The 12,535-nt window shown below is 37.8% G+C and overlaps 1 protein-coding gene across 1 annotated transcript; it reads left to right on the forward strand.

The window, feature by feature from the left end:
* Positions 1–4,871: 4,871 nt before the first annotated feature.
* Positions 4,872–11,972, forward strand: LOC121871622 (long-chain-fatty-acid--CoA ligase 4-like; the record flags this gene model as incomplete). The annotated part of the gene is made up of 3 exons (XM_042374035.1): positions 4,872–5,084; positions 5,453–5,692; positions 11,736–11,972. Coding segments are annotated over 3 exons (675 nt in total), but the record flags the coding sequence as incomplete, so codon positions are not given.
* Between the last annotated feature and the right edge of the window lie 563 nt (positions 11,973–12,535).

Genomic DNA, 12,535 nt, shown 5'->3' on the forward strand with positions numbered 1-12,535 from the left:
GACTCCAATCATCTGCCTTTTTTACCTCACCCTGGGCCTTCTCAAGTCTCTTTTCCTCGGCAACTCTTCTCCTCTTCTGTCTCTCTGTGGCAGCCTCCTGTCTCTTGGACTCCGGAATATCTTGGCTAGAAATCATGAGAGCCCCTATACTGCCAGTCTTCTCTCTCTGTGCTTTGACAAATGCCAGTTAGATCACAGGAATCTTCAGTTCACGCTTGCAAATACAGGAGATGTGTGAATTTCGGTTTACGATCCGCGATGCATCAAACTCAGGACAGAGAACAATTGGGCACTTGCAAGTAATTATGTCAAATAACTGGTCCAGTTGCTTGGCAAAGCTGTCCTTAACTGCAAGTTTTCCTCTCCCAAGAGAGATATATCTTGCCTTTTCCCAACTGGCTAGCAGTCTCTCACTAATCTTCTTCTGACTTGTTATGACTGGAGGCTTGAACTGAGCGTTAGCCAGAGTGTACTGTGCCAAGACAGCTTTGGTCATATCACTGGCAATGTCTTTGTTTGTGTAAGTTCTTTGGTTCTTTTCACTGATTTGCCTGATTAAAACACCGTATCTCAAAGCATCTCTCAATGTAGGCAACTCCGACTTCAGGAGCTCTCTCCCAGACCCAAGATAGTGACTGAGATGGCTGGATTTTTGGTTCCTCGTCCTGACACAAGCAGCCATCGCAAATATTATCAACTTATAAATGCATCAGAATCTGAAACAGAAAAAAATATTGTTAGTTGGGTTGTTAAAGAATGAAGTCAGAAAGCAATGTTCACTATTTAATTGTAATGCACTAATGCAGCTGTACGTTAGATTTTCGATAAATTTCACGCTAAAATTTACCTAGCAAAAGGTTGCAAAATATTGAAACTGAAATTATTTTCTGTTTATATACACTAAAATCTACCAAAAAAGTGATGGGCCATTAGTTTTAGCTGATCTTCCCTCCTATGACACACCCTAACGCAGCAGTGTCACGTAAGATGGGAATTGCAGAGCCCAAACCCTTCAATGCTTCCTCTGGGTGGTTGCACAGGTTTAAGAAGAGGAACAAGATCACCAACACCAACATTGTTGGTAAGAAGCGAGTGCTGACCGTGTTGCGGCTAGGGATTTTCCTCCGTTTTAACGTGAGATTATGGAGGAAGGACAGTACACAGACGACCAGGTGTTCAACATGGACGAATCCGGTCTGTTTTGGAAAAAGCTACCTTCCAAGACCTTCATTGTCAAGTCTGCCAGCAAGTATCGGGGCCGGAAGTTGCAGAAGGAGCGCATCACCGTCCTCTTTACCACCAATGCCTCCGGTTCCTGTAAACTCAAGTTATCGGTGATCCACACAGCTCACACGCCTACAAGAACATGGACATGACCAAGCTAAATGTCCACTGGCTGACCGCACGTAAGGCGTGGATGTTCTCTACTCTGTCCCTCTCCTGGTTTGATGACTGTTTCGTTCCCGACGTGAAGAATTTCTGTGAGCAACAGAATGTTCCATTCAAGATTTTGTTGCTGCTTGACAACGCACCAGGACACTCACCCCTACTGTTGGATCGTCACCCCAACGTAAAAGTGGTCTTCCTTCCTCCCAACACTACGTCATTAATCCAGCCCATGGACCAAGAATTAATCTGCAATGTGAAAGCTGCATTCTCTGCAAAGAAGTTTAAGCTCCTGAACGACTATACCAACACCAAGGATGAGTTGCATAACCTGGGTGACACAGATAGCAAGAGAGACGAGGACGAGGACCAACAGTTGGACTTCTTGGTGGAGGCATGGGATCAGCTGTCTGTAGCAACGGTTCGTCACACATGGAGACATGTGTTGCAAGGTATCCCAGGTGGGAGGCAGAGTCAACCTGTGACTGGTGAGGTTCAGACTGTTGCAGTAGCAGTGGATCGTGCCAGAGAAGCTGCACAGAGTGTTACCGCTGCAGGCTTCTCCGAGACCACCAACGACGACATTATGGAGGTGATAAGGGATCCTGATGTGACTGCCGACGAGATGGTAGATGATGATGACGTCAGTGAAGAGGCAGGCGGTGCGTCACCCCGAAAAGAACACAAGTTATTGCAAGGTAATGTAAGGGGTGCCATCGAGTGTGTAGAGAAACTGAAGCTCCTCCTTTCCGACGACCCTGACGATAACCGGTATGAAGTCTTCAATACCCAGCTGTTGCAGGCTATGGAGCCGTACATCAAGGTGTATCACGACAACATCAACACTAGCCGTCAACAAAGCATTGCCGAGTTCCTCGCCCGCAAACCACCAAAGCCAGCCCAAGCCAGTGATAGTGACAGAGACAGTGATGGTGACTTTGAGGGATTTGTCAGGGAGGCCCTGACAAGTGTGGATGACAGTGATGGTGACTCACCTGAGGGCCAGTAGCCTGCCCTCTGCCTCGGAACCATCCTCCATTCCCGTACGCCGACCCATCTCTTCTACTAACGTAATTGTTAAACCTAACCTTGATTTTCCCTAACATAACCTAACCTTTGGTTAGTGTTAAACCTTGATTTTCCCTAACATAACCTAACCTTTGGTTAGTGTTAAACCTTGATTTTTTAAAACATAACCTAACCTTACGTAAGTGTTAAACCTTGATTTTTTCTAACCTAACCTACCATGACATGTGTTAAACCTTGATTTTTCTTTTACCTGGTACAGTATATTATTCTCTTACAAATATTGATATTTCTCTTCTATATTATGTGTGTGTGCATACCATTATAAAGTTAAGAAGTTATTTTTACTGAAACGTATCTATTGTGTCGGGAAAAAGTGGAGTTTGGGGGTAGGCCCAGTCTCTATTTCAAATAATCCCACATGTTCTGTTGTTCACTTTACGCGTTTCCCGCTTTACGCGGGCCTCCACAGGTTCAATTGACCGCGTAAAGCGGGGTTACACGGTATGTATGTGTATGTATATGTATATATATATATATCTTGATAAAATCACACGGGAAAAGGGAAACAACGGAGCACCTTAGCTTTTGTCTTTATTCAAGACATCTTCAGAGGCTAAGGTGCTCCGTTGTTTCCCTTTTCCCGTGTGATTTTATCAAGATTTATCTTATCCACATTTTCATTGTTGAACTACATGAAGTATATATATATATACAGTATATATATATATATATATATATATATATATATATATATATATATATATATATATATATATATATATATATATATATATATATATATATATATATATATATGTTACGTTTTAAATGCAGGAAAGTGGCTTTCTTACCGTAGAACTCGGATACCTTCACACTGGTTACTCACCCAAGAGATTATGGTGTATCACTACGTAGAATTTCGCTCTGCTTCCGGCATTCAATGCGTTATGTACTTGATAAATGATGATTTAATGAATTCCACTAACTTCCAACATCCATCTAAGTTATTGGTTATACTTTGTCATAACCAATCAGTCATTACCCTTGGTAATAATAATAATAGAGGGATCACAGATACGGGCAGATGATTGCACTTACGTTTATTTGGCACAATTCCATACACCGGACTTATAATTTGCATGGATAGGTCAGTCACTCACATTCACGCCACAGTACCGTAAGTTATAAGGGAGAGTTTGTCAACCTGGAGAATTAATCGTTTAGATCTATTAGGCCGGCCTGGAGTGCTCTTGTAGCAACCAGGCCCTCACCATTGATCACTTCCTTTACAGGATGTGTTAACTTGTCGCTGGACTTAACAAAAATCTCGGGGATTTGCACACACAGACTCGCAGCACTGGTAGAACTGTATGGCCCCTGTTCTTAAGTCCGCGGAGCAGGAGGTCTTCTCTAACCCATGGTCTAAAGCCCACTGGCTAAATTGGTTTTTTGAGGCGTGAAGTGATGAACAGTACACACTGTCTCACTGACCTGCCCCCCTATCCGCTGGCTAACATACCACTAATTGAAAACATGTCCCAGTTATGGCTGGCCTGTTACCTTATCTCTACCATAAACAAACATTTGGGATGGGTTGTGCGGGAGGCCCAACGCAACCCATGACAATGATAATACAGTAATAATAATTATTCAGAGTAAATAAAAATTTTAATAAAAAATACACAAAAATAAAATAAGCATGATGATGATAATAATAATAATAATAATAATAATAATAATAATAATAATAATAATACTGTAATAATAAAATAATAATAATAATAAAGAAATACAAGAATGAAAAAAAGATCAAAAGTGAGAAACACGACCTAGACCTATGAATTATTATTATTATAATTATTATTATTATTACATTTTAGCCCCCAGGCCCCAATGTGGGTCAGTGACCTGTGCCCGGGTGGGCTGATCCCTGTAAAAAAAAAAAAAAATAATAATAATAATAATAATATCTGAAATACGAAAAATTCCAAAAACCGAAATGCATCTGGTCCCAAGGATTTCGGATAAGGGATTGTCAACCTGTGGTATAATGTCATTAACAACGGTCTCATTTGTTTATACTGTTCTAGCATTTTTTTTCACGACATGCCACTGGTACAAGGTAGTACAGTACTGTACAGGTATTATTATGTTTAAAATATTTTTATAACATTTGGCTTCTTGTTATAACTGCAGTATTATTGTTAATGATAAGATTATCATTGTTTAATTATTATTGTATTTGTAGTACACTACAGTATAGTTCTGTACTGTATTCCTGTACAGTACTACAGTACTTTTTTTTTTCAAATTGTAATATTCTTACAGTATAATATTTATAATCTACATATTAGAGAGGTTAGGATATTCAATAAATGATAATCATTACTTTTGGAGTACATTACAGTATTTGTTAAAGATGTATTTATGTGTTTCTATGATTTTATCTTCACTAGGCAGAACAACATCCTGTAAAGGAAGGACTGTGCTATAAAAACTGTGACCCACCACACGAGTTCCAAGTGGAGATCCGCAATGCTAATATTACCACAATAGAGGAAGCTCTCTCCTATGCTTGTAAAAAACACGGCAACAAAAAAGCACTTGGAACAAGACAGATATTGCAAGAATCAGAAGAACTTCAGAAGAATGGCAAAGTTTTCAAAAAGGTTAACAGTATTGTGATTACTCTTTCTGTAATTTAGTTATTAATGTATTTTATGACCAGTCATGGCCACTTATTCCTTCAAGATTTTAATCAAGTTCTCGGTTTCTAGTTCAATTTTGTATCATTAATCTTACTTTATCTATATTTCTGAGGTGATTGTAGACTGCACATTAGCCTGTCGCTCCCTGTTCACTAGTACAGTACAGTAATTTTGAAGTACTGCACATATTTATTTCTTCACAATATTAACTGGAAGTCATGAGTGATGTCATTATAATGATTTCTGTGTTTACATTAAAGGATTGACATCACATGTATGTGATCTTTAAGGTACAGTATAGCTAATCAAAGTAATAATTCTTGTTACAGTATGAACTTGGAGAATATTCCTGGCTCACATACACTGAAGTGGATAACCTGGCTCACAAGTTTGGCTGTGGCCTCCGGGCTGTTGGCCATAGACCCAAACAAAATATTGTGATATTTGCAGAGACCAGAAAAGAATGGTTAATATCTGCAATTGGATGCTTTAGACAAAGCATTCCATTGTGTACACTGTATGCCACACTTGGGGATGAAGCAGTTGTCCATGGTATTAATGAAACTGAGGTAAGCTTTTCTGCAGTGTAATTGAAGAGTTCTTTTCCAAAATGTGATGTACAATACAGTACTGTAATGCCTGATGCATGGATTGTGCTCACCAAATAACTACAGTATAAGCTTGATTGTGAATAACCAGAGATGAGTGCTCCTATGCCATCTCACAGCATGAATCATCTTCTGATAATGGTAAATAACTAGCAGGAATAGTTCAACATGTTAAATAAAAGGGTGAATATCACATATAGTTCAGGGTATTTGGAAATTACATTTTCAAAAGTACAGAAGTATGTTGTTATAATCCAGACTGTTTATGCTGTTACCCTAAAGTGAGATTGTCATTGAATTCTTGGTTATGTAGGCAGAAGTTTGCTAGGTTACATAGATTTAATACATATACAGTGGTCCCTCGGTTAACGAAAACAATTCGTTCCACAGAGTTGTTCGTTAACCGAAAAGTTCGTTAACCAAATCCATTATTTCAATTGGATATTGGGTAATTGGTTCCAGCTCACAGAAAAGTACATACAAAGTATAAAAAAATGCAGTAAAGTACACTTACTTTGAGGTGTGTATGTAGAAGGTTGCTGGTTGATGATGATGATGGGAATTAGAAGTAGGGGGTGAAGCAGGAGAAGGGAGAAGAGAAGGAAGTAGGGATGGAGGAGAAATCGCCTTTCTTTGGACCCATGCTTGATGCAGTAATTTCACCAATAAAATTTTAAGTTCACTAGGTGTAATTCAAGATTATTTTATTTAAATCAACACTGCATTGCGCTATATACTGTATTATCAATATGTTAACTAAATTTCAGAATGACCAATAATTTTAATGTAAAAATACTCTGTATTCAAGAGATCGACAAACACGATTTTTCCTCCACTGTAAACAAAGTTAAACTGACGCTTTGACAGGTGAGTCAAGCGGCTGATGGGTGCACAAAAAACTAGTTCCCTGTACAGTGATCGCTCGGTTAACGAGCGCCTTGGTTAATGAGATTTCGGTTAACGAATTACCTTCCATAAGATTCTTAACTTCGGTTAACGAGCATTCCCTCGATTAACGAATTCCTTACGGGCGGCCCTCAACATGTCTTTGCTTGCACACCAGCTGTCGTATTAGTTCGCCAATACAGTAATCGGTTCTCGGGCTTAAATTCCTTACCGTTTTAGTAAATATCAAGAAGGTTGTACTATTCAATAATTTTAAAAGTTTTATATTAAATTTTTTAGTAATTTTAACAATTATTGAACATAATTGAAGTACAGGAAACTAGTTTTATGCGCGCCAAACAGCCTGTCAACACACCAAACAGACGTCAGTCTTTGTGTCTTTTCAGTGGAGGTAACATCTTGCTTGAGACTCTCTTCAACATAAATGCTTTTTTCTGTGTTTTCAGTCAAATTATTGGTCATTTTGAAATTTATTTTACATATTGATGATATATAGCACAGTGCAGTGTTAATTTAAAGAAAATATTCTTTATTTACAGCAATTAAACTGAAAATATCACATGTTGAAATTGTTTTTGAATCCAGCATGGGTCCCAAGAAATCTAGAAAAGTGATTTCAATTCAGATGAAACAGGAATTAATTAGAGAACATGAAGAAGGCATTACAACAAATGTGCTAAGCAAAGAATATGGCATGTCGACAACAATTGTGTCGACAATTCTTGCACAGAAAGACAAATTTAAGGAAGTGAAAGTGAGAGACAAATCTACCAGTGTTCAAAGGTAGATCCCTAATAGCAGAAACAGAGAGGTTACTTCTCATCTGCCTTAGGGAAAAACAGATCAAAGGTGATTCAATTTCTACTGAATTTATTTGTGAAAGAGCCATGGAAATATACGAACATTTAAAGGAAGATCAACCTGGTTCTTCAGGCACAGAATTTGAAGATTTTAGGGCCAGCAAGGGCGGTTCGAAAAATTTAAGAAAAGAAGTGACATATATAGTGTTGTTAGGCATGGTGAGGCTGCCAGTGCTGATAAGGAAGGGGCAGCAAAGTTTTTAGTGGAATTTAAAAAACTGATGGATACAGAAAATTATCTTCCACAGCAAGTGTTCAATGTAGACGAAACTGGGCTGTTCTGAAAAAAGATACCCAAAAGAACATTCATCACCAGAGATGAAGCCTCTTTACCTGGGCATAAACCCATGAAAGACTGTCTTACTCTATTGCTTGGTGCCAATGCTTCAGGGGATTTCCGACTGAAGCCTATGCTTGTCTACCACTCTGAGAACCCCAGGGTGTTCAAGCAACAAAAAATGGTAAGAGGACGGCTTGGAGTTTATTAGAAATCCAACTGTAAGGCATGGGTAACAAGACAGCTCTTTAATGAATGGGCTGTTGAGGTATTTTGCCCTTCTGTGAAGAACTACCTAACCACCAATAAACTCCCTTTAAAGGCTCTTCTCCTCATGGGTAATGCCCCTGTTCATGACCCTCAACTTGCCAGAACTCTGGAGTCTCAATTTGACTTTGTCAAAGTGTTGTTTTTGCCTCCCAACACTACATCAATCATACATCCAATGGACCAGAATGTGATCAACAACTTTAAGAAGCTGTACATGAAGAAAATGTTCAGGAGGTGTCATCAGGCAACTTCCACTGATCCTGAACTAACACTGGCACAGTTCTGGAAGACACAGTTTAACATCCTGGAGGCTGTAAAATTGATTGTGTCCTCATGGCAAGAAGTCTCCACTAGAACCCCCAACTCTTCATGGAAAGCACTGTGGGCATCAGTAGTCCATGATTTTGAGGGATTTCAGGATGAAACAGAGTTGCACCAGGAGATTGTGTCCATTGGTCAGTCATTGGGCCTTGAAGTGGAGGAGGAGGATGTGGAAGAGCTTGTGATGTCTCATGAGCAGGAACTTACTCCTGATGACTTGCAGCAACTGGATGAGATGTTAGAGGCTGACAGTGGTGAGATGGAAACGGAAATTGATGACCATATGTCAACTTCAGAGTTGAAAGATGTTGTTCACCACTGGGAGAAGTTCAGGAAACTGGCTTCAAGGCACCCAGATGTGGAAAAGTCTGAACTAGCTTTGTGTCATGTTGAGGACACAGTGGTCTCCTTCTTCAAACATCAGTTAATAATGAGGAGAAGAGATGCCCCACAGACAAAAATTGACAGTTTCTTCAGTAAAAGGCAGCAGGAACAAGATGCTAGCCCTCAGCCTTCCACTTCAAGAAGGAGAGAGGATGTTCCTGGTGGAGAATCTGTCAGTCCAGAGGTTCCTGACATTTTCATGGAAGGTGACTCACCTTCCAAGAAGCAGTAAAATGCTTCTCCTCCACCTCCACTTCCTTCTCTTCTCCCTTCTCCTCCTCCACCTCCCACTTCAAATTCACATCAGCATCATCATCCAGGATTCTTCTACATACACCTCAAAGTAAGTGTACTTAACTACCTTTTTTATTGACTTCAGGCAATTTTCGGTGAGCTGGAACCAATTACCCAAAAACCCATTGAAACGATGGTTTCGGTTAACGAGCAACCTTCTGGAACGAACTGTATAACTAAAAATTAACAAATGTATATATTATCAATATGTTAACGTTTTAAAATGAATTAATATTTTTGTCATAAAAATGCAAAAATATTAAAGTACAATCTTGTTGATAATAGTTAAAATTCACTTAACGCCAGTCAATTGAATCACAGGTCCCCATGCTAAGTGAAATCCGCGTTAAGTGAACAACAGAACATATGGGATTAATTCCAATAGAAACCGGCCCGACCCCCAAACTCCACTTTTTGAAGGCACATACCTATGTTGTAGTAAAAATAACATCTAAATTTTATGATGGTACATGCACACAATTAATACTTAAGAGAAATAGAGAAATACAGTCGCCAAGTTAATGTCCATTCAAATAATGGACTCAACTCCCTCCCCCTCTCACACTACACTGCCTGGCTCTTCCCTCTCAGAGAAATTTTTGGGGGAAAACCACTAAATTTTAATAAATAATACCTCAAACTAAAGTTAGGATAATACAATTGACATTGCTGGATTCCTTGTAAGACCAGGAATATTTTGAATAGAAATGTCATATATTTTGCACAAAAGATAACATAGTTACCTAGAGAAAAATTTGTATCTAAAATTTGTATGTTTAATGAAAAATATATGATGTTTATATTCAAAATGATCACCAAATTATAAGAATTCCAGCAATGTAAATTATATTCTGACCGGGTAATTTGTATGAATTTTATGAGCTAAAACAAATATCTTCAGTTAATAAAAAAAAAATAATCTTCACAACACTATCTGTCAATCAAAGTACCCCACCTTGCCTCCCCCCCTCTTCCAACCGCGCGGTCAGTCCCAACCCTCCCCCCCACCCCCCACCAATCCTCCCTTCCAGGGTTTTTAACATTTAGTATTAAATAATACCTCAGATTAAAGTTAGGATAATATAATTGACATTGCTGGATTCCTTGTAAGACCAGGAATATTTTGAATATAAATGTCATATATTTTGCACAAAAGATAACATAGTTAATTTGAGAAATATTTTTATCTAAAATTTGTATGTCTAATGCAAAAATATGATGTTTATATTCAAAATGATCATCAAATTATAAGAATTCCAGTAATGTAAATTATATTCAGACCGTATAATTTGTATGAATTTTATGAGCTAAAACAAATATCTTCAGTTAATAAAAAAAATAATTCTTCACAGGGTAACAGATGGTCGGTCGGTCCCTCCCTCCCACCCACCCCCCACCAACCGTCCCAAGGAGATGTGTGGGATAACCACTAAATTTTAATAAATAATACCTCAAACTAAAGTTAGGATAATATAATTGACATTGCTGGATTCCTTGTAAGACCAGGAATATTTTGAATATAAATGTCATATATTTTGCACAAAAGATAACATAGTTAATTTGAGAAAATTTTTTATCTAAAATTTGTATGTCTAATGCAAAAATATGATGTTTATATTCAAAATGATCACCAAATTATAAGAATTCCAGCAATGTAAATTATATTCTGGCCGGGTAATTTGTATGAATTTTATGAGCTAAAACAGGCAGTCAGGCAGGGTGGGGCAAATCTAAAAATAGCGTCTCGAGCCGGACACTCACCGCGTATATGTGGAAAAAATCCGTGTTAAGTGAAAGTTCAGCTCTGGCGAGGCACCGCGTATATGATAAAACGCGTTAAGTGAAACCGCGTTAGGCGGGGTAATACTGTATTTACTCCACTGGAAACGAATATAAACATAAAACCGATTACTGTATTGGCAGACTAGCCCATCAGCTGATGCTCACAACAAAACGTGTTTGTCGTAAGGATTTCGTTAATCAAAATTTTGTTTGTTAACCGAATTGAAGATCCTTGTGGGAGCTAATTCATTAACTGAAATTTCGTTAATCGAATCGTTTGTAAACCGAAGGACCACTGTATTCTGTTGTGCATATAGCATACAGACGCTGAATGACTGAAAATTTGTTTAAAGTTCACGCCAATTTTGTTTTATATTGAAAATTATTGAGATGTTGATTACCCAACTGCTGTGATGATGGTAATTATCCTACTGTTGTTTCCTTAATTAACCTATTGTTGTTTACATACTGGATAATTAATCTACTGTTGTTTTTGCATAATTAACTACTATTGTTTACATTATTTACCTACAGTTGTTTACATAATTAACCTACTGTTGTTTACTTCATTGTTGTTTACATACCGGGTAATTAATCTACTGGTGTTTACATAATTAACCTACTGTTGTTTACATTATTAACCTACTGTTGTTTACATAATTAACCTACTGTTGTTTACATAATTAACCTACTGTTGTTTACATTATTAACCTACTGTTGTTTACATAATTAACCTACTGTTGTTTATATAATTAACCTACTGTTGTTTTCATAATTCACCTACTCTTGTTTTCATAATTAACCTACTGTTGTTTACAATATTAGTCTTCTGTTGTTTACATAATTAACTTTCTGTTGTTTACGTAATTACTCTACTGTTGTTTACATAATTAACCTTCTTTTTTTTCAGGTTACTCATGTTATAACTTCTCATGAGCTGCTGCCAAAGTTTAAGACCATCCTCAGTAAATGCCCAAACGTGACCCATATTACATATTTTTGTGACCAGCTCAAACCCACCCATGTCACAGGGTACAAGGAAGGTGTAGTCTTCAATTCCTTCGAACAAATCGTTGCCAAGGGAACATCAAGTGGTTTTACAGGTTTGTTTGTTGAGTTGATGCTTGTATAATTGTATAGTACCTAAGACTGTGTTTGTTGAGATGATGCTTGTATAATTGTATAGTACCTAAGACTGTGTTTGTTGAGTTGATGCTTGTATAGTTGTATAGTACCTAAGACTGTGTTTGTTGAGATGATGCTTGTATTGTTGTATAGTACCTAAGACTGTGTTTGTTGAGTTGATGCTTGTATAGTTGTATAGTACCTAAGACTGTGTTTGTTGAGATGATGCTTGTATAGTTGTATAGTACCTAAGACTGTGTTTGTTGAGATGATGCTTGTATAGTTGTATAGTACCTAAGACTGTGTTTGTTGAGTTGATGCTTGTATTGTTGTATAGTACCTAAGACTGTGTTTGTTGAGATGATGCTTGTATAGTTGTATAGTACCTAAGACTGTGTTTGTTGAGTTGATGCTTGTATTGTTGTATAGTACCTAAGACTGTGTTTGTTGAGATGATGCTTGTATTGTTGTATAGTACCTAAGACTGTGTTTGTTGAGTTGATGCTTGTATAGTTGTATAGTACCTAAGACTGTGTTTGTTGAGATGATGCTTGTATAGTTGTATAGTACCTAAGACTGTGTTTG

The sequence above is a fragment of the Homarus americanus genome, unplaced genomic scaffold, assembly GCF_018991925.1.
Source record: "Homarus americanus isolate GMGI-L3 unplaced genomic scaffold, GMGI_Hamer_2.0 scaffold44039, whole genome shotgun sequence".
NCBI lineage: Eukaryota > Metazoa > Arthropoda > Malacostraca > Decapoda > Nephropidae > Homarus > Homarus americanus.